This window comes from Monodelphis domestica, chromosome 8 (genome assembly GCF_027887165.1).
Source record: "Monodelphis domestica isolate mMonDom1 chromosome 8, mMonDom1.pri, whole genome shotgun sequence".
Taxonomy (NCBI): domain Eukaryota; kingdom Metazoa; phylum Chordata; class Mammalia; order Didelphimorphia; family Didelphidae; genus Monodelphis; species Monodelphis domestica.
In genome coordinates this window covers 90,765,475-90,792,273 of record NC_077234.1, presented here as the reverse complement: position 1 = coordinate 90,792,273, position 26,799 = coordinate 90,765,475, and the positions used below count along the sequence as shown (strand labels likewise).

General features: G+C 36.4%; 1 protein-coding gene across 4 annotated transcripts in view; it reads left to right on the top strand.

The window, feature by feature from the left end:
• BMPR2 (bone morphogenetic protein receptor type 2) overlaps positions 1–26,799 on the top strand; it is a 217,724-nt gene that overhangs the window by 158,669 nt on the left and 32,256 nt on the right. For 3 of the 4 annotated variants that reach the window (XR_008914264.1, XM_007501914.3, XM_007501913.3), the window contains exons 4-7: positions 17,475–17,585; positions 19,416–19,507; positions 22,029–22,259; positions 23,133–23,247. Coding sequence is in view for 3 of the 4 variants with exons in the window: in XM_007501914.3 (XP_007501976.1) it covers positions 17,475–17,585; positions 19,416–19,507; positions 22,029–22,259; positions 23,133–23,247 (549 nt within the window). In the remaining variant the exon portion in view is untranslated. Of the gene's footprint in view, positions 1–15,231; positions 15,399–17,474; positions 17,586–19,415; positions 19,508–22,028; positions 22,260–23,132; positions 23,248–26,799 lie in introns of those variants that run through there. The other variant, XM_056808550.1, reaches the window with a different exon arrangement.

Genomic DNA, 26,799 nt, shown 5'->3' with positions numbered 1-26,799 from the left:
AGAGTAAGAAGGAAGTTGATAAAAGGCCAGAAGATTTGAAGATAAAGAGATCATTGGTACCTTTGGTAATAGTAGTTTGAGTTGAATGATGGGATCAGAAGCTAGATTCCAGAAAGTTAAGAAGAGAATGAAAAGAGGGGAAGTGGAGGTACTGATTGCAGATGTACTTCTCAAGGACTTTAGCCATGATGGGAGGAGAGCTATAGGAAGATAATGAGTTGGGATGGATAGATTAATGGAAGTGTTGAGTACTAAAGGACACATATATGTGTTTGTGGAAGTAGGAAAACAATTAGTAGATAGGTAGAGGTGGAACCATAAAACTATGCATATTCTTTGACCCAGAAATACCACTACTGGGTTTGTATCCCAAAGAGATCAGAGATAAGGGAGAGGACCCACCTGTACAAAAATATTTTTAGCAGCTCTTTTTACGATGGCAAAGAATTAGAAACTGAGTGTAGTGTCCATCACTAGGGGAATAGCTAAACAAATTGTAGTGTCTGGTTGTAATGGAATACTATTGCACCCTAAGAAATGATGAACAAGATGAGTTCAGAAAATCCTGGAAAGACTTACATGAACTGATGCAAAGTAAAGTGGACAGAAAAAGAACACTGTATATACAGTAACAGAAATATACAATGACCTATTGTGAAGGACTAAACTATTATCAGCAAGCAAGTTTCCAAAATACCTATAAGGGTCTCATGATGAAAAATGCTATTCACAGCCAAAGAAGAGACTGTTGGAGTCTAATTGCAAATTAGAACATACCATCTTCCCCTTTTATTTTCCTTCATGAATTTTTTATTGAATGTGTGATATGTGTTTTCTGTTATAGTGTGAATAATATGGAAATGTTTAGCATGAAAGCATTGGTATAATCTATATTAGATTACTGACTCGGGGTGGGGGAAGGAGAGAATCTAAATTATAAAATATTAGAAATTTTTTTAAATTGCTTCTACATATGATTGAAAAAATAGTAAGAATAAGAAAATTAATGACTAGGATTGATAGATTTAGCTCCATTACTATCTTCTATACTGTGATTTTAACATGTAAATATACATAAAATCCTAGTATTAAGTAAAAATTCATAGATCTTGTGGAAACATTTGGCATCTTCATGCAAGATTTTAAAATTAATGAAACTAAAAGCCAAATCTATAGGCACAGAAAGGGATAAATTGAAAGTAAAATGGTACTTGTAATAACTAGAGTTAAATGAAGAATTTAAAAAGTGGGGTGACCATTAAGGAAAACACATGGCTTTAAGGTTATTGCTAAATTATTTTTGTACTTCATAAAAAATTGATTGATATCTTTTGGGAACATAATTACTCTTCCTAATTAAATGATCATGTTTTAAATATAGAACAATTATTAATTTTTCTGATATTCAAAATATTTAGTAAATTACCATGTGATTACAGGCATTTGTGATACCTAATGTGGTTTTTGTAGGCTCCTTTGAGTCTGCATTACACCTGCTATTTAGTGAGGAAAACATGGTATATCTTAAAAATATTTCTGGCAAAGAAAAATGACAAATGTTGGAACCATGTGGAAAGAGAAGACCGTATGCAGTGTTGTGGAGTTGTGAACTGATCCAACTATTCTGCAGAATAATTTGGAACTGAATCCAAAGGGCTATCAAACTGTGATTGACTCATCAATACCACTACTAGGTCTGTATTCCAAAGAAATTAAAAGGAAAAGGATTCATATATATAAATACAGAGCAGCTCTTTTGGTGGTGGCAAAGAATTGGAAAATGAAGGGATGCCTATCAATTGGGAATAGCTGAAGAAGTTGTGGTATATGATTGTGAAGGAATGCTATTTTGCTATGAACTTATGAGCAAGATATTTTCAGAAAACGTAGAAAGACTTATGTGAACTAAAGCAAAGTGAAGTGAGCACAACCAGGGAACATGGTGCACAGTAACAACTATTTTCTAATGATAATCAACTGTGAATGACTTAAATATTTTCAGCATTGCAGTGATCAAGACAATTCAAAAGAACTCATGATGAAAAATGCTATTCTACTTCCATAGAGAGAACTAATGGAGTTTGAATGCAGATTGAAGCATAATTTTTTCACTTTTTTTTTCTTGGATTTTGGGTTTGTTTTTTTTAAATAATTTTTATTTGATCATTTCCAAGCATTATTCATTAGAGATAAAGATCATTTTCTTTTCCTCCCCTACCCCCCATAGCCGATGTGTGATTCCATTGGGTTTCACATGTCTTGATTTGAACCCATTTCCATGTTGTTGGTATTTGCATTAGAGTGTTCATTCAGAGTCTCTCCTCAGTCCTATCACCTCCACCCCTGTAGTCAAGCAGTTGCTTTTCATCGGTGTTTTTACTCCCACAGTTTATGCTCTGCTTGTGGATAGTGTGTTTTAGATCCCTGCAAGTTGTTCTTGGACATTGCATTGTCCTGTAATGGAGAAGTCCACTACCTTCGATTGTACCACAGTGTATCAGTCTCTGTGTACAATGTTTTCCTGGTTCTGCTCCTTTCGCTCTGCATCACTTCCTGGAGGTTGTTCCAGACTCCATTGATGTTTTTTTTTTTATGGGCAACATAGCTAACATGGAAATATGTTTTGCATATATTAAAATTTTTCTAGCATTAAATCACATATTCTGTTAATTTTTTTCAGATACTTGACTCCTGTGCTCATGTATATCTACATTTATAGGTTATTGTATAGATAAAAATGTATACTATCACAAGTCTTTCAGTTTCAGATTAGGAAGTTGCTATCTAGCTCTAGAATAAAATAGAAGTTGTTTTGGGCCTTTATTTTGTGGTCATTTCAAGATAGTCTCTCTCCATTTCTAATCAGACATTTTCTGGACTGTACTTTTCATGTTAATTAGGATCATAGGTTTAAGCCTTGAAGGACCCTGGAGTGGGGAATCATTTAGTTAAAACTTTTCTGAGATGAAAAAATTTGCCTACGGTCATACAGAGATAATAAGAGGCAGAGCTGAGTTTCAGACTTGGTCTTCTGATTCTAAAATCTTTGATTATCCAATAGATCTAAATCTCTTGAAGGCAATAACCTTTCTCATTTTTGTATTTGTATACTAGTGGCTGACACTCATATATGTAAGTTAGTCACTTAATATGTGTTGGGTAATTAGTTGTTATGGTTCATAATCACCAAATGGCTACTGTAAGAAGTTGATATATGTTTTTTTAAGATAATTTGAAATCATTAGAAGTGCTGAACATGGTTTAAAATGTAATTCAACTCACTCCCTTCTTACTATAATAGTAACGATAATAATAATGATTGCTATAGTATATATAGTCTTTAAATTCTTCAGAGTTTTCTGGTTATTTCATTTAATCCTCATTTTGCTGTAGGTATTAATATTATCATTATTTAAAGATGACAAAATTGAGGCTTATAGATGTTAGTGACTTGCCCAGGAGCTCACTTGATTACCTATCTGTATTTTTTTCTCCAGATACAGGAATTAGATATTATAGAACATGTTTGTGTTAGGAAAGGAGACAATATGAATTAAGTTATTATAGATTAAAGTGTATACTTTTGAGACCAAGCAGTATATATAGATGAATCACAGATTGTATTCGAAATGTAGCTGGATTTCTTGCTCTCTTGACAAAGTGAACCCACTAATAATCTGTTCTCTTTAGTGGCCCAGGGTTTCACCTTCTGCCTTCTCTTTCTTGCCAGTCTGTGGTGCTGCTTCAACTCTTAGCTAAGGGCAGTACTCAGAGGAACAGGAAATATAGATGGTTACTTGGTTCCCTGCTATTTTTCATTATAACAAAGCCAAAGAAAAATACTTTGATATTGACTTGAACAGTCTCAGACTTTTGCAGAAGGCTTCTGTGAAGCTTAAAAAGTACTTATAATTGTAATCAAGTCAGTAGGACTCATAAACATCCCTATATTATGAAGGTTTGGCCAGGGGGGAAAAGACAATTTAACTAACATTTACCAAACTCCTAAATGTAGACAGGGAGACTTCTTGGGAAAAGTCATATTTTTCTGTCATAGTGTTTGAACTTTGACCTATTTACAGTTAAGATCTTGAGTGAATTCTGAGCATATTTGTTGTCACTTAGACTAGTAAAGAAACATTTGGCAAAGAATTTTTGTCAAAATATTAGATTTCTTTGCAATTAGAATTATTGTGTATTGTGGGCTTAAGGTCTTCTGTGTTTTTTTTGGGGGGGGGGTCTTTTTAATGCCATGTGCATCAGTCAAATTTGCGGCTTCTTTACGTGAACTTAGTTTTTCAGGTTGTCTTTCCTTACCCAGATAAGACTATTGAAGTTTTCCATCAATTTTTTTCTATAGATAATTAAAAAATTTTTATTCTGAAGCTGTTGTCTAAAATGGCATTATTTCATTTCATTTAACTCTTTTTAAAGACTAAAAAAATTTTTGGTTAAGATTGGAATTCATTAAGGCATGGCAGAGAAAAACAAAAAAATTAAGAATTATATTTTCTATAGTTATCTTTAGCTTTAAATAGATTTCAAAATAAACCAGTAAAGTATTTAGATTTAATGTTTATATCAAAATTTGGGCTGTATCTCCTAAAGTTTGCATTTGTTTCTACAGAAATCCTATTTTTACACACAGTATTAAAGTGATAGTTTTGTCTTAGAAACATAAAATATTATTTACTTGGATAGACTTCATCAAATGTCAATTAAAAACAATTAGGCTTAAGTTTCTGTTTACTTTTTACCAATAAGAGTGATATTTTAAAAAACTCTAAAAATACATAAAAAAATTTCTATCAGTTGAAAGTTGGCTTTCATAATACTTCATAATCATTTCTATAATTTTATCTAATTTTAGCCTTCATCCTTTATGACCTTCCAATTCTTCACTCCTCTTTCTATTTTATTATCACAAAATTTTTTGACTGAACTGACAAATTTTTATATGATTTTTATTAAAAAAAGGAAAGATATGTAGGTGAGGGAATCTTCATTTGAAAGGGGTAAAAGGCAATAGACCTGTTTCTTTAGATGTCTTTTTACCATATTAAACAATTTTGAGAATTATTTAAATCTCATTCTTTACTTGGTTTAGTTGAATTTTCAGACAGATTAAGATAAATCTACATTATATATTTTTCTTTTAAAATATTTACTCAACACATTGATATTTAAGTAAGTCAGACAATAAATATACTTAGTAAAAATTTAACAATATTTCTTTGGGGAAATAATTTCACCCTGATTGTGTATTAATTATTTTTACTTCATATGCCTTTCCTTAATTTTATTCTAGGATTATTGCTTCTTTAGAAGACCCCCTAATCCTTAATTTACTATAAAAGGATTAAAGAGCCTGTGCTGGTGTGTTCTATTTAAACCACTCCTTTGCTGCTCACTCCACACACAGCAATGTTGTTCTTTCTTTGACACAGACCCAGACAAAGGCTGAGTGTAGTAAGGAAGCAGACAGCATGCCTCCAGTCAAGGTCCCGGCCTGGCTCCAGGATTTGTAAACAGAAACATCCCAGGCTCCATTAAGGCAGACAGTGGTTCCCCGTCTGAGCTGCATGCAGGAAGCACTTGCTTGTACAAGCTCAGCCATCATACACAAGAGTACATAACAGGGTTTTAAAGTTGGCTGGGTATTTAACTGAAAAAGTTAATGGAGAGGAAGAAGAGGGCTTACGAGAGCTGGGAGACCAGGGCAGCCTAATGTATAGTCTATATAGATTTTGCGGCATTCGGAGGAGGACATGTTTAAAGTAACAGGATGATCAGGTTGGCAGAGCTTTTCCATTTAACAGCCTTTTTACTGCACGCGCACGTGAATACACATACTGAATTATTTGTGCTGCCAGTTTTTCTGAGGTTTCATTTTTAGATTCATTTGACATATACTGGAAAGTTAATCCATTAAAATGTTTAGCCATTGAAATAAAAGAAGCGAGTAAGTATCTAAACGGTTTTTAAATTATACTCTTTCCAGCTCTCTTCTCCAACACATTCTTTTTTAAAGCCTAGCATTGTTACAGATGAGAAGTCCACTAGTTTATTCGTTTTTTAAAAAATACTGTAGTTTTGAAAAATTAAGAGCTCACAGTAAGATTTATAAACCCATAAATTAGAATTAAAAGGTACTTCTCAGAGCATCAGGCCCAATTTCTTCTGTCCCTATTTTAGAGTGGTGCTGAAAGAGGGCCCCCAGGCCAAGGTTGTACAACTGCGTGTTTCTTTCCTCCACACGACCTTATCTTTCATTTCTAAATTCCTGGGAAAAGCCAAACTTCCTAGCACATCTTCTGAGCCAGCGTCGGGGTATGTTGATCACAGATGGTCTGCTCACGTATTCTATCCATGGAATAGCTGTGGCATTTGTCTCCTTCACCACATCAGTTATTATGTAACATATCATTGCCCCTGCTCCATTGCTCAAACATACCTGTCTAACTCCAGCTGTAGAGCCGCTGTTTGGCTACTTCTTACTTTATATCATGAATGTCATTTCATAATTTCTTTAGGCTGTGATTTTCCCATTCTATTATTCTTAATCTTTTATGCTTGCTGACTTGATTTGTTCATTTCCTTTTGGACAGAACATTGGAATTTCCAGATCATTTTGATGGTTAATGGGGACAAGGTATTTGAAAAATAAAAGCTCCATATAGGATGTAGGATCACTGTAGTGATGTTAACTATTGCATGGTACTTTTCTAGCAATTAAATATTCATTGTAATATAAGCAGCACTTATCAGCTTAGCTTTGACTTTGAGGTCATTGATTTGAAAATCTTATTGAATGCTTCCTAATATAGCGCATCCTAACAAGCATTTAAAATAAATTTGATTTTTACCTATCAGTATACAAGCCTGAATGCTGAATGGTATACTTTTATTTTTTTAATCACTCCAATTATCTAGTAGGCAGCAAAAAATGATCCGTTTGGAGTAGTTGACTCCTCCCTTCATAACTCTCAAATTACATTGAGTTCAGGCACATGAAAGGTATCCTACAAGGAGATAGAAGAGCTTCACATATAGACCTGTTCAGAACATTTCTGGATTCTATAGCATAATATGATCATTGATGAGACAATATGTGGTTGTAGGAAAAAAAGCACTTAAATTTTGTGTCAAGAAAACCTACTTTCAAATTGTGTTTTTGCTGCTTATTGTTCGTGTAGCCATGGACAAATCACTCGATCTCTCTAAGACTCAGTTTCCTCATATGTGAGAGAAGAGGACCAGCCTGGATAATCCTTAAGACCTTCTATCCTTCTAAATTCTATGCTTTTCTTTTCATAATAATGCTATTAAATCATCTGACAAATTTTAAGTGATGTTTATTTAGCCTATTCATGAAAAAGCAAGAAAATGTTTAATATATTTTAAGAGATGATTTCCATCTAAAATAAGACTTTTTGTTCTCATAATGATAAAGCATCAAAAATGATAAAGCTACTCGAAAATCCCTATTACACTATTCCCAAAGACATTTATATATGTGTGTGTGCATATATATTTTTTTATGTCTATATACTGCTTCAGAGTTTGCAAAGCACTTTACAAATATCATCTCATTTTATACTAATAACAAATCATTTTTAAAAGGTATTTTATTTTCCCAATTATATGTAATGACAGTTTTCAACATATGTTTTCTTAAATATAAGATCCAAATTGTCTTCCTTTCTGCCTTCCCTCCCCCCTCTCGGAGATGGTTAACAATCTGATTCTCATAACCATCTCAAGAAGTAGATGCTGTTATTTCCTTTTGCAGATAAAGAAACTGAGTTAGACATAGATCAGGTTACTTGCCCAGGGTCACGTGGCTAGAAGGTGCCAAAGTCCAGTTTTAAAGCAAGGTGTTTTGGACACCAGGCCCAGCACCCTCCCCTCTGAGCCACCTAGCTGGTTTTTTGAAAAGAAGGCAAAAGCAGTCATTTTGGTTTTAGGCATTTTGATTTTGAGCTGAAAGTTGTTAATACAAAAGAAATGTTCCGATGGCCCTGGACATGTAGGACTGGGGCTCAGAGGAGATATTTAGAATAAAAACAGAGATTTAAGAATCATCTCTATACAGTGTATATGTGTAGTTCATGAAATAGTTTATGGAATGGAATGAGAATTTTGACTTAATTTACATGTTTATTGAATAGCTATATGACAAATAATGTACTAGCTAATGTTTTCTTTAATTATTGTTATGAAACAGGATTTTAAAAAATCATCTCTAATAGCATATTTATTGGGGGGATTGAAAGGTTTGGCATTCATGCTGCAAAAATGGAGATTTGAATCCCAGACTTCAATCCCCAGAAGTCCTTAGTACTTCCCAGAATTCCCTATAATCTCACCTGAGTCTCCACCTGGGCAAGATCACAATTTAGTATTTAACTGGCTCGCTTCCTCTACTTGAACTTTGCAACATGCAGTAAGTAGGCTGTGAATGGGCTAATCAGCCCTAGGCACTTGGTTTATTATTTTGTATCCTTGATTTCTAATAACTTTTAATAAACCTCTTAAAATATAATATTTCTATTACTAGAGACTAAATTTAATTTTAACAATGCTTAAGAAATATTATTACCATTATCAGGATTTACTTAAGGCATAAAAGGAGAGTTTTTAACTTTTCCTTAAATCTACTGTTATTATACCGAGTGGTAGTCTCTGGGTGTCCGAGAATGACGATTGCCTTTGTGCAGTTTCATCTACAGTGTGCCCTCATGTGGCTTTGGAGTCCAAAGGCTGAGGCGCACAGTTTGTGGCACATGGGGCATGGGACGCCAGTTGTTACTATAAATACACAAAAGGTAGTTTTAAAAGTGCATGTTAAGCCACTTTTGTCCCTACAAATCAAAACCTGATTATCTGTGGGTAGATAAATGCAAATATTGGAATCCATTGCATTTCAGAAACCAGCCAAGTCCAAAAGTGTCTTATTCCCTGTGTGGGGGTGCCGGTAAACAACTAAAGAGGGTCAGGTATTTTAGTCTTCTCAGACACTGGTTGTAGATAGGTCCCTGGTGGCTCACTGTGATAAAAGTGGAGTCAGACAGACCAGAATTCAAATCCAGCCTCAGGCATTCACTAACTTTGTGACAGGAGGCCAGTCACTAAGAGGTGGCAGCAGTAGCAGCAGATGTCACTGACAGTAATAACAGATTTCTTCTGATGTTTTTTTTGTTTTCTTCCCACTTTTAATGGCTCCACAAGGAGTCAGGAGCAGAAACACTAAGTGGGATGGTAGGAGAGAGGAGGTTGTAATGATGTTTATATTTATCTTTAGGCGGCTGTGGGAAGGGTGGGGGAGGGGAGGGAGGGAAATAATATAATTCTTGTAACCAAGGAGTAATGTTCTAAATTGACTAAATAAATTAACTTAAAAAAAAAGAAAGAAAGCATAAAATTCTGATTTTGAAAAAAAAATAAAGTACTGTATATTTATCTTTAGGGTCTAGTCTAGGCAATTCATGCTGATTTGGAGTAGACAACTGGAAGGCTTGAATAATCCTTTAAATTGGCTCCAGGTAGTAGAATCACTGACCTGAAACATCAACCTGAACCAAACTACAAGAGATGTATAATATGTATAATGTATAATGTATAATAATAATAATTAAAATTATAGCATTTATTTATTTATTGCATTTCTGTAATAGACATAGCTCAAAGATTTATAAATATTGTCTCAATCTCACAATAACTCTGGAAAGTAGGTGCTGCTATTATGCTCATTTTTTATATGAAGAAACTGAAGCACGCAGAGGTTAGGGGAATCGCCCAGGATGGCAAGCTAACCATGTCCAAACATCTTTTCTTTTTCTGAATTGATGTTCTGTTTCATTCCCTAGCTGGGTTCTTCTCAAGCTTAACCTCGCCTTCTTTTCTGCTTCTTGAGTGAGGTTCCAGAGTACAATACAGGAAGGGGGGAGAGCAGCCTCGAGCCTGAGGTTCGGGGGGCTGCCAATAGAACCCTGGCATAGCTGGAAGACTGAGCACGATGGAACAGAACACCGCACAGAATGGGAGCCAACAGAAAGGACAGTATCAAGCTTTTTGGAAGGGAGGTAGTCTGGAAAGATAGACCTGGATTCATGAGACAGATGTGGCATAGTAGATAGAGCACTGAGTCTGGAGTCAGGAAGACTAGCTTGGTGACCCTGGGCAACTCACATACCTTTACTTCACTTTCCTCAACGGTGAAATGGGGATAATAGCACATACCTAGAGGGGTTCATTAGACTATTAAATGAGCCCTTAGCATGGTACTTGGCACCCCACCCAACTCAGTCAAGTCCACCAGAGTGCCTGGTGGAATAAAATAATAAAACTAGTAAAGGTCCTGTGAGTTCCTATAGAGTTCTTATCTGGGTTAAGTGGGAAAAAACATGTGATTGTCTATTTGCACCCCTTGATTGTTTTCTTTAATCTCCCTTCTAGCCCTCCCCCCAGTCTTAAACCATTGGAATTAGACTTCCCTTAGGTATCCTGATGATACAATATTAGGATGTAATTAGGCTTTGTTGGTACTGAATGATTGATTGTTTACTTTTTGTGTGTTTTTTTTAATTCCTTTGTTTGAATATCAAAGTTTCTACACATTCTGATTTTTCATCAGAAATGCTTTGAAGTCCTCTCTTTAAGACTCAATTTCTTCCCTATAAGATTATATCCAAAATGGCCAGGTAAATTATTCTTAGTGGAATGCCTTAGATCCCTTGCTTTCTGTAATATATTCCAAGCTTTCCATTCTTATTTTTTCTTTTTAAACCTTTACCTTCTTTCTGCCTTAGAATCAATGCTGTGTATTGGCTCTAAGGCAGAAGAGTGGTAAAGGCTAGGCAGTGAGAGTTAAGTGACACAGCTAAGAATTTCCACTCTTATTGGTGTACCTTAAATCTTGTGTGATCCTGACTGTGGCTCTTAAATGCTTGAATTCTTTCTTTCTGGCTACTTGCAATATTTTTTTCTTTGACCTGAAATTTCCAATTTTTGTCATGTTCCTAGGAGTTTTCATTTTGGAGTTTCTTTAAGATTTCTTGCAGTAGGGGGGGCAGCTAGGTGGCTCAATGAACTGAGAGTCAGGCCTAGACACCTAGGTTCAAATCTGACCTCAGACACTTCCTAGCTATGTGACCCTGACCAAGTCACGTAACCTCCATTGCCTAGCCCTTGCCACTTTTCTGCCTTCTAAAACAGAAGGTAACGGCTTAAAAAAATATATATTTCTTGCAATGGGTTAGGCTCTTTTTTGGCCATAGCATTCAGATACTCCAATGATTCTTAATTTTTTTCTCCTCAATCTGTTTTCCAGGTGAGTTATTTTTTCTCTGAGGTATTTTACAATTTTCTTCTATTTCTTCTATTTAATAGTGGCATCATAGAAGTTGTTGGCTTTTATTTGAGCTATTCTAATTTTCAGACAATTTGATGCTTCAGCAGAGTGTTGTAGCTCTTGTGCCAAGCTATTTACTAATTTCTTTTTCAATTCTTATTTCCATAGCTCTCACTTCTTCTTCTTTAGCACTTTCATTTCATTTGTAAAAACATTTTTTAACCTTTAAAAATTCTTATTTCATCTCTTCAAGGAATTTTAGTTGAAATTGTGCCCAAACCATATTTTTATTTGAGGTTCTACTTGTTCTCTTTTGGGTTGGTATCTTGAGCATCCCAGTCAGCATAATAACTTTTTATGATAGAGTCCTTTTTGTTTTTTTGTTCATTCTTCCAACTAACTTTCTTACTTTAGACTTAGTGTTACGGAAAGACTGTATAATTGTGGAGGGAATTTTGGGGCTCATCTTGTTTCTGTTTTCTTAGAGCATTAAATACTATAGCCCTAATATGTCAGGGATGGCTTTGCCTAAGGTCCTGCAAGTTTTCAGTGCTTCTAGAGTGGTCTGGTCCAGGAAAACATGTGATCTAAGCTCTCAAGGTTAGAGCTCTGTGAGTGGCTGACCTGGGTTTGGGTCTGTGCAAGAGCAGACGGCCCCTGGACATAGCCACTCAGGCAGCTGGGCAACTGCTTATCGGATGACAGAACTGCAAGTTCTCTTGGGTTCAGAGATTCCTCCCCTCATGATTACTTCACAGGTGTCAGAATGGGTTAGAAGCTAGAATAAGAAACCACTTTGCTATGGAATTTGAAGCAACACCACTACTGCTTGCTTCTGAACTTTCATGACCAAGGACCTAGCAAAGGCTTCTCACTCCAGAGAACCCTTCCTTCTTCCACTCTTGTTGTGACAAAACTCCCAGGTGGCTTCTGTACCAGTATGTCATACCATATAGGGCTGAGGGTGCTGTGCTCTGGGATGATTTGGCGCCCTCTTTCTTCTTTTCCTGATGTGCAGGCTCCCCCAGGTGCTGGGAGTCTTCTCTCTGTCTCCCTATGCCAATGACGGTGTTCTGTGGATGGAGTGCTGTGCCCCTCCCCCACACCAAGTGCCAGGGGTGTGCTTCCCCCCCTCCCCCTCTCTCCCCAAACTCAGGGGAGGGAGGAATTGCTCCCATTGGGCTGCTTGGCTGCAGAAGGGCGGGTGATGTGGGGAAAAAAATGTTGTCTAACATAGTGGAGGGGGGAAGGGAGCAGCTCTACCCAAATCTCTCTGCCTTTGGGGGGTGATGCACATGAGCCTACAGAGAGCGCTTTGCGTGCCATCTTTGTCACCCATGCCATAGGTTCACCATCCCTGCCCTATGCTAACTAGCCTGGACAAGTGACTCATTGAGACTTTTCTGTGATTCCCTAGTAGGATTCAGGCATTTTCTAGATCTGTGTGGAGTTTTTAAGTGCAAGAATGGAACTCAGCTCTGCTGCTTCCTGCTGCTCTCCAAACTTGGCTTCTTCTCTTATCTCTTTACTTGCCAAATACGATAGCTCTGTGGTGGCGAACCTACAGCATGCCTTGGGCTGCTCCTCGCCCTCTCTCCAGCCTCCTGCAGACATTTCTCCCATCGCCGCCCCTTTGGGCCCCTAAAATCGATACCTCTGTAGATGGCACGGAATGCCAGCTGAAAGCTTTGTTGGAGAGTTGGATGGAGGGGGCTGGAGAACTCCCCAGCACCAGGGCTTAGAGTTTGAGAGAGTTGCTGGAGCCTACCTTTGCAGCCTTATTTCACGTGACCTTACTCCATGCATTTTAAGTTTATTCATTGAACACTAGCTCTGTGACACACAGTGCTGCAGATCCTGTGGATAAAAAGACAAACCTCAGACAATCCCCTTGTCCTAATGCAACGTCTGTTCCAACTGACCGCACTGGCAGGGTTGTCCCCATCTTAGCCTGCGCTTTCCCTCCATACATGGTCAGTTCCCCCCAATTGTATTTCCTTCTCATTTTCACCTTTAAGTCAATTGACAAGCATTTATCAAGCACCTCCTGTGTACTAATAAAGGCCCTGGTCGCACAAAGGGAAAAACAAAATAGCTCCTGCCCTAGAATAGATTACATTCTGAGGGGGAGAGAATGTGCCCGTGTGTCAATGGACTCAGAGCAGACACAGCTGGCTTGGAGGGAGTCTGGTAGTCAGGGTGGGGGGAATCTCTTGCAGAGTGGAGGACCTAGTCTGAGGCATGAAGAAGCAGCATTCCAAACAGCCAGGAAAAAGACAAGAGGACAAGAAGTATGTGAAGACTGGAGAATCCCTCAGAGTTCTTCTATTTCTTGGGACTTAGCTCAGGGGCTGCCTCCTTCATGTCGGCTTCCTAATTTCTATTTAACTGCTTACATGTTAAATTTCCTTTGAGGCTTAAGATTCTTCTTCTCACCTCTCCCTCCCTCCTGCTCATCTTTGTATCCTTCACACTCAGCACAGAGTAGGCATTTAAATGATGAGCAGGTTAATAAAACAAACAAACAAACATAGACAGACTGACATGAAATTATGAAAAGCAAGCAGATAGAAGCAAGAGAACATTATATACAGCTATGAAATTAACATTTGAAGGATAACGTGTGGATGTCCACCTCCCAAGAAAGAACTGATAAACAGAAACATGAAAGACAATTTATGTATTCACTTTTTAAAGTGTCCAATAATACCTTTTCTAATATGGGGAGGGGTGGGAAGGAAGGAGATCCCTAGGAATTTTAATGTAACCAACAAATTAAATTAAGAAAGAATTTAAATTAACAATTGATTGAATTGAATTCACAGAATCATAGGTTTTTAGAATTAGAAGGGTCATTAGCAGCCATCATTTAAAAGAAATCCCTACAGTCAACATACTGTCATCCAATGTTCATTCAGCCTCTATTTGAAGATTTCCACTGAGAGAGATCACCTCCTCTAACTCCCAAAGTGAACCATTCAAATCTTGAGGGACTTAAAAAACCTAAAAATACTAGGAAACTCTTGGTCGTTATTGGTATTAATGATTTTTGAACCCAGATTTTTTTAGGCAGTTGTCATTTTGGGTGGCTTTTATTTGTCCTTACTTTGTCCAATGTTTCAATTCTGTGAAAAGAAGTAATAAATTCTCCTCATTTAAAAAGTATTTCATAAAAAAAAAAATCATTTTAGTTATTCCTATTTTGGAGTATGCACCGTTTGTGGCATAGTGGAAAGAACATTTATTTTCAGGTAGTCCTAAGATTCTCAGGTTATCCCTTCTTGACCTGTTTTGTAGGGCAATTAGATTTTCTTCTGTTTTTTTCATCTTTTAATTTTGTTGTAATATTTGGAGGTTTTGTCTCATGGAGTTCTGTGGCCCATTCTTGTTTTCAGGGAGTTAGTTCAGTTCTTAGGTAAGGTTTATTGCCATCTTTTTTAAACTATTGATTCTCCTTGTCATTCTTTCTTCCATAGCTATTCTGAAATTTTACAAAAGGTATCTATGAGAGTATTTGGAAGAAATGAAACAAGTAGAAACAAAATATATCTTATTTCATCCAGATATTCTTGTGGTCTTTATGGCCAGGGCATTTTTTTTTCTCTGAGGTTGACTTTGAATTATTTAAGCAGTTACTCTCTTTTTTCTAGGTTTACTTCTTGGGCTTTTCTCAGTCAATTGTATTTCTCCATTATGCTCAATTCTTTTCTCTTCAGATATATCTCTAGCCAATGTTTCTGGATTGAGGCTTTTGCTTAGGTCAGATTCTGCTCCTCCTGAATTCCTGGATGGTGTCAACAGGCCCTGCTTGGACCTGAATGTGCCCATACTAGGCCCCACCTCCTGCAGTAATTCTGTATTTTGGCTCAGTCTTCTGGTTACTAAACTTAAGTTTTGGCTGTAGCTCTTTATTTGGCTCCTGCTTGCACTTTGCAGACTTAGAAGTGGCTCCATCCCTGGCAGAAGTCAGCTTCTCCAGACCCAACCAGATGATGTTATGCTGGTAATTAACCTCCTGAAAGATCCCGGGTACTTTGCCTTTCAGGTATTGCCTTGGTTCTTTCTCGTGCTAGGCCTGAGGTGTGGGCTGCCCAAGCACTGCCGCTAGGGAGCTAGTCTGACCTTGTCTCCAGCTGTCCCTCAGATGGGGCTGCTCTGATGGGGGCAGCGCTATTTGAGGCCTGTCAGGACGGTCTAGTCCGGCCTGCCTGCCCCCCTGCGGCTTTGCCTTTACCTTGCCATATTGTCTCCACTCAGAGCTTGCACAGGATTCTAGAAATCTTTTTGTTTACTCCTGGACTGTGTGTAGGATTTCATAGCAAGCTCGGTGGTTTTCTTTATCACCCTTCCTTCTGATGCATTTTTTGAGCTTTCCTGGAATATTTGTAGTATCTGCCATCTTACCCCATAAACTCTTTGGAGTCAGAAAGATTTAAATTCCATCTCTGCTACTTGTGTGACCTTAGTTTAAGTCTGTCTTTTTTTAGACCTCCGTTTTCTTATCTGTAAAGGGAGAGGATCAATTTAGGTTAGACCTAAGACTCCTTCCAGATTAAAATTCAATGAAATCTTCTGTCAATTTAAGGCTAAAAAAGAATAATCCTGAAAACGTTTTTTTATTGTAAATTTCAACTTTCTAGTCATGAAGATAAATTTCATTCAAATTAATTGTATTTTTGAAAATTGTATTTAATTGTAATTAAATTTTATTTTTAGTCTTTGGATAATGATCTTTAAAGCTAGGCCATCAAAAAGCACTGCTGAGTGCAAGACACTGTACTATGTGTTAGTCATCTAAAAACACAAATGAAACTACATCTTTCCTGCATAGAATATAGTTTAATGAGAAGAAAACGTGTGTGTGTGTGTGTGTGTGTGTGTGTGTGTGTGTGTGTGTGTGTGTGTGTGTAGGTATATGCAAACTATAATTTATCAAATAGTAGGTAATCTGAGGAGGGAAAGCACTAGTGGGGATGGGAGAAGATGTAAGAGGTGGTAGTGCTTGAGCTGCAGGTCCAAGGAAATAGAGGTTCCTAATAGAGGAGGGAGAGATCAGGAAGATGGGGCAAATAGTGCAAAGACATAGAAGGGAGGGATGGACAGCCAACACTTGACCTACGTTCCAAACTGCAAGTCTTCCTTGCTAGAGAGTTGAGCTCTGGGTGGTGTTATCACCAACGAGAGAGTACAGGGCTAACTCTTTTTCCTTGTGGAAGCTACTGGTACATGAAATGTGTGACTATCTTAGCCATACAGAGCAATGGCTGTTTTCTTGATCTTGCCATTATCTACTAGGGTTCTACTTCAGTGTTCAATAATTTTGAATTTCCTTCATATATTTTTATTTTATAAAATTTTTATTTTCCTAATTATATGTAATAACAATTTTCAACATATTTTCCAAAATTTTAATTGGCTTCATCTCCTTTTTCCTTCCCCCCTCCCAGAGATGGTAAGCAATTTGATCTAGGTTATACATGTATTATCAGGCAAAACTTATTTCCATTTTGTTCATTGTTATAAGAGCATATTCCTATAAAACTAAAACCTTGTAGGGGCAACTGAGTGGGTCAGTGAATTGAGAGCAAGGCCTAGAGGTGGGAGGTCCTTGGGTTCAAGTCGGGCCTCAGACACTCCTAACTGTGTGACCCTAGGCAAGTCACTTAACCCCCATTGCCTTTAAAAAAATAAAATTTAACCTAAAATTTCAAGGCAAAACAGTTTATATGCAAAACTTATATTGCAGTAAATTCAATTAGACCACAACTAACACTGGTTGAATCACAAGAAAATGCCAAGCTATTTTATATATGCCACTTGCTGTCAGAAGTTAGAATAAGGATCAATGACCTCCCTTCCCAAATTTGCAGTGAATATATTTTTGGAGCTCTGTCTTGTAATTAATTTATTGATTTTTCACTTACTTTTGTCTTTGTTTTCAATTCTATATAAAGTCATGAATTAATTGATTTTTTTTCTCAATTATTTTTGTCCTTGTAGGTTTTCAATGTAATTTTAAAACAAGAATTTGATTTTCACTTACTTTTTAAAAGACTTAGTTTTTTAAAAGAACATACCTTCTTTAAGGTGGCATAACAGTTTCTAATTTGTTCTCTTTCAGGTCCTCCTCATTCATTTCACCGAGATGAAACAATAGTAATTGTCTTGGCATCAGTCTCTGTATTAGCTGTTTTGATAGCTGCCCTATTCTTTGGCTATAGGATGCTGGCAGGTAAACTTTCAATTATTTTTCATCTTTTTTTCATAGCCTTTACTAACCAACAAATATTCACTAAGTTTCTAATATGAGCAAGGCATTGTACTAGAAGCTAGGAACCTGACCAAAAAAAGTGCCAGTGCCCTGACCTTCAAGGAGCTTACATTCTGCCCTGCATGTGCTTTGGAGTTAAGGGTGTGATGGGGAATATGAACATACACAGGGATAAGTTGATACAAAGTCATTGGAAGTGGGAGAGAACAACTGTCTGCTTAAGGGTGAAGCTAACTTGTGGCTCAGATCCAAAATCTTGCCGGGAATTTGCAGAACCCAGGCCAGGGGAGGTAGTAATCAAACACTGCTCTAGATCAGGCTACTTTGGGAGCACAGAAAGGTCCTCATTCTAAACTATCCCTGAGAGCCTAGAACAGTATGACATTCGAGAAAGCAGCCACAGGACCAGCCTAAACATTCCCTAGAGATAGGCAGAGCATGACCCAAAAGCAAGTAATCAAAAAAAAAAAAAAGAATCCTACCATAAAAGGCTGTGATGGTGATCAGGATGATCAAGATGTAAATCCAGAAGGGAGTGACTTTAAAATATATACAAGCAAAGCCTCAAAGAAAAATAAGCCTGGGCACAAATTAGTTAAAATTCCTGGGAGATTGATTTAGCAAGAGTTAAAAAAAAAATGTTTCCACAAATGAATTGAGAGCCCTAGAGGAAAAGAAATAAGAACTATGGAGGAAATAGTTAGAATGAGAATTAATAGCTTACTATAACTTATTAAATCTTAACCAAGGAAAAAAACCTCTCTGAAAATGAGAATGGACCAAATAGAACCCAGTGACTCTCTTAAGACCAGAAAAAATATGAAAGGAAATTTTTAAAACTCAAAAAAATTGAATTTTACTGATTAAAAATTAATTTAAAAAGAAATAATTTCTTGTGGATTTCTTGATTTAAAATGTCATTTTGTGAGCAGCTAGCTGGCTCAGTGAGTGGAGAGCCAGGCCTGGAGGGGAGAAGTCCTGGATTCAAATGTGGCCTCAGATACTTTCTAGCTATGTGATACTGGGCAAGTCACAACCTCATTGCCTCACTCTTACCTCTCTTCTACCTTGGAACTGACACATAATATTGATTCTAAGATGAAAGGTAAAGGTTTTTTAAAAAGGCATTACTCGTTTTATAGATAGTGAAGTTCAGTGTTTTGCTGATTTAGATTCATTTTGTGGACCCATTCAATTTGATAAGGATTTTTTTTTTTAAACCCTTACCTTCCATCTTGGAGTCAATACTGTGTATTGGCTCCAAGGCAGAAGAGTGGTAAGGGCTAAGCAATGGGGGTCAAGTGACTTGCCCTGGGTCACACAGCTGGGAAGTGTCTGAGGCCAGATTTGAACCTAGGACCTCCCGTCTCTAGGGCTAGCTCTCAATCCACTGAGCTACCCAGCTGCCCCCGTTGATAAGGATTTTTAAAGCAACTATAGTTTGCTACGCACTTTAATATTCACTAGGATACAAATGCCAAAGCCAAAGGGTCTCTGATCTCCTGGGGCTTCTGTTCCTTTTCATGTAAGGTTTGGTTTTTTGGTATCACTGTTTATTGGAGGAACCAATCTACTAGTACTGAACAAAGTCTAGTGGTGTGATTAGTGGTTTATGTGTTAAAGAATTCCTTGTTTTTAAAGCTTTGGGGAAGATTCCCTCTGCTGAACTGATATATTAGCTCTCATTTTTGCTTCTACTATATAATTTATTAAAGATACTCCATCCCTCCTTTAAAAAAAACTAATAAACTTTTTTTAAGGTATTAATAAGACTCCTTTGTTTGCCTCTAGGGGATCGTAAGCAAGGTCTTCACAGTATGAATATGATGGAAGCAGCAGCCTCTGAGCCTTCTCTGGACCTAGATAATCTCAAACTTCTGGAGGTAAGAATTCTGTTGAGGTCTTTCTTTATCCAATGTGTTCTCTTTAAGAAGAGACAGAGCCTATTACATATTGCTTATAGGCAGAAAGAATCTCACCTTTTCTAGGAAGTGTTTTCTGATTGTTCCAGCTCGGAATGGTTTCTTTATCTTATGAATCCTTTTTTTTTTACCCTTAACTTCTGCCTTAGAATTGATACTAAGGATTGATTCCAAGACAGAAGAGTGATAAAGGGTAGACAGTTGCGGTTAAGTGACTTGCTCAAGGTGACATAGCTAGAAAGTATCTGAAGCCAGATTTGAACCCAGAATCTTCCATCTCAATGTCTGACTCTACTGAGCCATCTAGCTACCCCAATCTTGTGAATTCTCATAGTAGTTAGTGTTTGTACCATTTATTTCCAATTATGTCTTATCTTTTGTTGATCATTTTTTCATCTGCACATGATTTATCTATGCATTTATAGTTGAAGCAACTTGAAGTTAGAAGGGAAAGAGTCCAGGAGAGGTGGGGTCTTGCACCAGCAAGACTGTCCCTGCTAAATTCTGATGAGGAAAGGGGAGCTAGAAAAGAGGATAGGGGTACACTGTACCTTTGTAAGCTTCTGATGGATATTTGACTTTAATAGAAAAGGTCTCCTCATTTAAAAAATCAGAATATGTGAGGAGATGTGGAAAATTGGGACACCAATGCACTGTTGGTGGACCTGAGAGCGTGATCTTTCCAGTTGTGAGAACAGTCTGGAATTATGGCCAAAGAGTTACAAAATTGTATATCCTTCAACCCCAAAATACCACTATTAGGCCTGTTTCCCAAAGAAATCAGGGAAAAGGTAAATGAACCCTTATATTTTCAAATATTTATAGCAGATCTCTTTGTGGTGGCAAAGAACTAGAAATTGAGGGGGAAAGTGTCTAAACAAGTTGTAGTAGATGATTGTAATAGAATTCTACTACATTGTAAGAAAAAACCAACAGGATGATTTTAGAAAAACATGGAAAGACACGTGAAATAACAAAGAACTTAAAGAACAGAACTCAGAGAGCTATACATAGCAATAGCAGTGTTGTTTGAAGAATTACCGTAAACTTCCACCTCCAGAGAAAATATAGTTTTACAAACATACACATAAAATGTCAAATGTTAACCTTCTCTACTGAGGAATGAAAGGGGGGAAAGGGAGGCAGCTTAGAATTTAAAATGTAACAAAAAAGTAACTTTTTTAAAAACCAGAAAATATAAAAAAGGCCATTTCACAACTAGGAGGGGAATGCTTGACCAAAAAAAAAAAGGCTTAGAGATGCTCATAAAAGCCAAATTGGACAATTTGAATTCCAAAAATAAAAATTTTAAACCATGATGGGAAGATATGATTCCATTTATGTGGAAGAAAAGTGGGGAGGGGAAGAGAATGAATATATAGTGTGTCTTATTATGTGCCAGGTACATTGCTAAATACTCTACTAAAATTATTTCACTTGATAGAAGGAGAAAACACACCAAAAACGCTATAATTAGAATGAGACATAAGTATTTAAGAAAAGTATAAAGAGGCAAAACAATATGTGAAGTATGAAGAAAGAAATATTTCTAAGTATGGATAAGCAATATTTATTATATATTGTCTTAAAATAGGATTGAGATTTATTTTAATCATCTTTTCCATTTTTATTTATAAAATCAGTGTTTCAATTCATTAACACTGATATTTTTAACCCTTCCTGTCATTCTTCTTCTTCTTTTTCTTTTTTAAAACCCTTACCTTCCATCTTGGAATCAATACTGTGTATTGGTTCCAAGGCAGAAGAGCAGTAAGGGCTAGGCAATGGGGGTTAAGTGACTTGCCCAAGGTCACACAGTTGGGAAGTGTCTGAGTCCAGATTTGAACCTAGGACCTCCCATCTCTAGGACTGGCTCTCAATCTACTGAGCTGCCCCAGCCTTCCTGTCATTCTTAAGATTAAAAATATGTATTTAAATACTTAAAGATATTGAATACATGGAGGATATTTCCCAGCCTTCCTGTCATTCTTAAGATTAAAAATATGTATTTAAATACTTAAAGATATTGAATACATGGAGGATATTTCCCAGCAGTTAGCAACTTTTAGTAAGTTTCAAACATTATAAGTTAAGATAAATAGTCATGAAAACATTTTTTTTAAATCCTTACCTTCTGTCTTAGAATCAATTCTTTTATATAAGGACAAAATAATTATGGCTAATTTGTTTATTATGCAAGATAGTAGTACAGTTAAATTGTGAAACATACACTTTTTGAGCATGTAAATAATATCTTATGTGATTGGGTAATAAATTCTGTGAAAATCACTCCCCTTCCTCTACATTAGCTTTTAATTAACATTTTAGTTAGCTGATTACTTATTAGGTATCAATAAACTAAACGGGAATGAGACCAATTTGTTAAAATATGTGATTCTTATGCTACCTGGGGAAGATTATTTATTCAGTTATCATACATTCCATTTGAATTACCGCCATGGCTTTACTTAAATTTTTGCAGCTGATTGGTCGGGGACGATATGGAGCAGTATATAAAGGTTCTTTGGATGAGCGTCCAGTAGCTGTAAAAGTTTTTTCTTTTGCCAATCGTCAAAACTTTATCAATGAGAGGAACATTTATCGAATTCCTCTTATGGACCATGACAACATTGCTCGCTTCATTGTTGGAGATGAAAGATTCACTGCTGATGCACGAATGGAATATTTGTTGGTTATGGAGTATTACCCCAATGTAAGTACTTTATTAAGAAAAGGAATTCAAAGTCATATTTTTAGACATAAATAAAATGTTAATTTCAGAATTTCACACGCAATTTCTCTTTACCTAAAAATATTTTAAATCATCATTATGTGTTAAATGGTATAGAAAATATTAATTATTTAATTCCTCATATTATGTACTTATAATCAAAGGGATTATAACAAAGGTACCCTTTTTTGTATTTGAGAAATAGTAACATAAAACCTATTAGATTGCCTTCTAGGTCCATCATGTTCGCACTATAATTTTTACTCTCCTTATTTTCATTTTTCTAATCAGTATGATAAGTTTGATTTATTTTTGTCCTTGCCTGTCTTTTGTGGATGATTAGCCACTGTAGTGAATACATTTTTCTCCTTTGTTTCGGAGTCCATTGAAAATAATCAATTATGCAAAAAATAAATACAGTATACATGATTCAGAAGAAAAGGAAATAGAATGTTCTAAGAAGCTGCTTCCCATTTCTTTTGTCAGTTTTTCCTTCAATGTCTTTTATGGATTTCTGTTACAATATGGTTTTAGAAGTGCTTTAGGTTAGTAAAGACAACAAAACCTCTTGTTCTCACTGTTTCTATATGATCTTTTAAAATTAATTTCCTCTTCAAATTCCATCCTTTATGATAATAGTGCTTTATTTCCATAAGAAGCCTCAAAGAAGAAATGCTTCTTTATCCTTACCTTATAAAATATAAAGCCTTTTTAGCTTTTCAGATGTTCTGTTGAGCTGATTTTGATTTTAAAATACTGACAGAATCAAATCTAGAAACCCTACTCAAGGCAGATCTTTTTAAACTTAATGTTGATTTATGATCATAGAATTAATTTTATTTTTTTATTCTTAAGGGTTCTTTGTGCAAGTATTTGAGTCTTCATACCAGTGATTGGGTAAGCTCTTGTCGTTTGGCACATTCTGTGACCAGAGGCCTGGCATACCTTCATACAGAATTACCAAGAGGAGGTAAGATAAGGAATGGACATGGCTTTAGAGATATTAAAATACTAAATCACAGTTTTCAAATAAAATAAGGAAATTTTTAAAAAGTATATTTAAATATGTGATGAGATATTTTTTGTTATTACAAATTTAGCTCTCTCAAAACCCAATCAGGCGGTTTATTATGTTCATCTCCAAATAAAATCCCACATGCAAGCTATTTACATTTTGTTTATGGGGGAAAATAGGGACTCAACAAAATAAGAATAAAGGTTCCACTTGGTATAGTAGACAGAGAACCAGCCTTGGAATCAGGAGGACCCCTGTTCAGTCTCAAGGCCTGCAGCTGACCTGTCATCATGTGACTATGGCCTAGGGGTGGCCCTAAAGGGCAGCTCTCCGACTTTAGCTACAGATGCTTTTGTGTTCAGCTCTGGCACAGGGATTTTCCACGTAGGTATTCTCTTGCTAGGAGAAATCACAGTCTGACTTTGGGTAGGAGGGTTAAAAAGAATAATACCAATATGTTTGCTTTCTGATTTCCTCAAGTTCTAAGTCCTCCTGAATACTTAGAAAGGGCCTTGCTCTTTGTTGTGGGTATTATTTAGTTATAGTTACTATGCTGGTAGTTTTTGCTCTTTGATTTGACTTTGCATCACATCCCAAAGATCATTCTCTGTTTCTTTGTATTCTTCATAGGCATTCTTCATAGATCAACTTTGATAATATTAAATACATTGATTATTTGTTCAACCATTCACTGTTAGTGCAGTATTGTCAGTAGATTTTTTTGCTTTTTTATACATCTAGTAGCTGTGAATATTTTTTTAAAGATAGGGCCTTTTCCCCCTTTTAGTTATATCTTTAGTAAGTATTGTTAGCAATAGGATTCATTCTGAGTCAAGGGGTATGATCATATTTGTAATTGTTATTTTGCCAAATGTTAATAGACTTTCTGTAGAGCACTTTATAGCCTCACAAACAATATAATAGATAGTGATTATGGACAGTTGTATATTCTTGATGATTTTTGCCTTAAAATTTTAATGCAACAAATTTTGCTATTCTTAAAAATTATTAAGTAGTAATGAATCCAATTTTTAGGGATTATATATCTTTATCTTTCAACTGCTTCAAAATCATCATGGCTATATTTCTTAAAAATATAAAATATGAAGGATGTGAACTTTAGATTATTCCACCCTACTTAGTCTAACAAAAACAGGAATGTCTACACCCATACTTATGGATTAAGTATTTAGGAGGATGGCCTATGACAGACATGTGCTAGCAAATGACAAATCAGAAACAACTGACAGACCCCTGGGCAGTCAAGCTTAAGCTACCATTGGTACACGTGAGACTCAGCAAAGTGATGTAAAAACCGTCTATATATTTCTTATCACTTCTCTCTCCAGCCTCTTTTGGCGGAGAGGTGGCTCTGGCAGCAGCTTGCTGAGCGTTTTGGCGTCTTGGCGTGGTGGCAGCTATTGTCCAGTTTTGGCAGTGAGTTTTCCTTGATACTATACTGGGAGAAGCTTAGTAGCCTAGTTCAGGTGAGGCATCTTCACTGAGCTTTCTTGAAGTGTAGGCTGATTCTTTTCTCCTTTACCTTCCAAACACTATCCTCTTAGAAAAGCCTCTCAAAGACCTCATGGTTGGAGGTCTTTGAACTCCCTCTGGCACAGTCCAGGTGGGAAAAATCCTATACCCTCTTCTCTCTCTTCATCTTAATTCCTTCCCTCTATATTAATTAAAATCACCATAAATTTCCAAACTAACTTGGGTATTTTATTTGGGATTTTCTCTGGTGACCAAATTAATTTAGATTAGGTCACAACCTTAAAATTATCCTTACAAGGAACAGAAATAATATACAGCAAAGAAGAAATGAAATTATATAGTATTATGTATCGTACCCACATAGTCCCCCAAAGACAAACCAAGCTTCTTTATCCTATTTCATTTTTAGCCCAATTCATTGTTTCTTCTTTGCATTGTTGGTCCACAAAGTGGTCTCTATGTGTTCCCAAGATGAGCCTCCTTGTTAGTTTTCTTAGCATTATCTGATCAATTCTTGATCTCCTTAGTTTTTCCAATATGATGTTAGGCCCAAGTCTTTTGAAATTTGACACTACTTGCCACAGCCAGCATAATAATCACCTAAAAATAAGGAAATCTGGAAGACTTCACCATCTAATATAGACTGGTCAGAATGCATAAATATTTGTGTGCACACAAAGAAACACATATATAACATGTACGCTTACATGCATACACATACATATTTAATTTATATACATACTCTGTTCAATTTCCTCTCTTCATAAATAAAACTATATATACAGAAAGGGAAACACTAGGAGTTTTTCTTATAGTTTATCTTTTAATCAAGTTTCATGACACATGTCATGAAAACATACTAACGTCACTACTTCATTTTCCTCTTCAATTTCTGTGGCTATGCCCCCCACATACCTAATAAATAAAGGTTTGAATATGCAGTTTTAAAAACCAGTTTTATAGAAGAAGGCATAAAAGTTGCCAGTGTGCAGTATAGTCACATTATTATAGGTAAAATAAATAACATGTCTGCAAAGAGAGATTTGGAAGCAATATGTTAAAGTTATATGTTAAATATGTTAAATACATGAAGTTTTACCCTAGAATCCAGATAAGTTGTTAAACAAAGTCTATTAATAGAGAAGAATTTAGCCAGAGCAGTGGCCGTTTGCCCAGCACCTTTCCCCATCTCTGTCTGTAGAAGCCAGGTCAATATGAGGTTGCTTCTGGACTGTGAATCTTCCATAGAGGATGCAATCTGGGAGGTTTTCCCTCCTCTGAAACCATTCTAGTGAATCCCAAACTGATCTGGACCTCTGTCCACCCCCAGAGCAAATGGAAATCATTCCTGTCCCTTCTATGGGGTTTGTTTGGATGCTAAAATTATCACCAAAGGATCTGGTACCTGCCTTTGAGGCTGCGACACATGTTTGAGCAGCTCCTCTGGCCATCCTGTCCATTACTGCATTGACTGGGGAATGTGCACAGTTCCGTGTTAACTGTACCATTTGAGGTTAATGTGCCTCTCTTTGTTTGTTGGTTTGAGATATAAAATACACAACCAGCTCTTAGGCTTTCTTGCTCATCTTTCTCAACTTCTCGGGACACCTTACTCTGTTGCTCATCTTTGGGTATTAAGATCGGATCTATACCTGTGATTTCATTGGAATAGAGAACTGTCAGTACAGGTCAGCACCTTCCTTTCCTGAAATTCAGAGATAGTTGCCTCAGTCATTGATAATTTAAGTGACTCACCCAATGCTTCACTTATTGTTCATTTTTTTGCCCTTTGCACATTGTCTTGATGTTTTTCTCTTCCCATAACTTCTGAAATCACTTTTCTTTTTTATTAGTGTCTTCAGGACACTTGTTTAAACACTGCTTCAGAAACATTAGTCCCTCCTAGGTAACTCTGAACCTTTCCTTCTGTGACACTTAATTGTTTTAAATCTCTTTGGGACCTTTTCATTCCTTAAAGAAATTTTTCTCTTTTTAAAATTTAGAATATTTTTC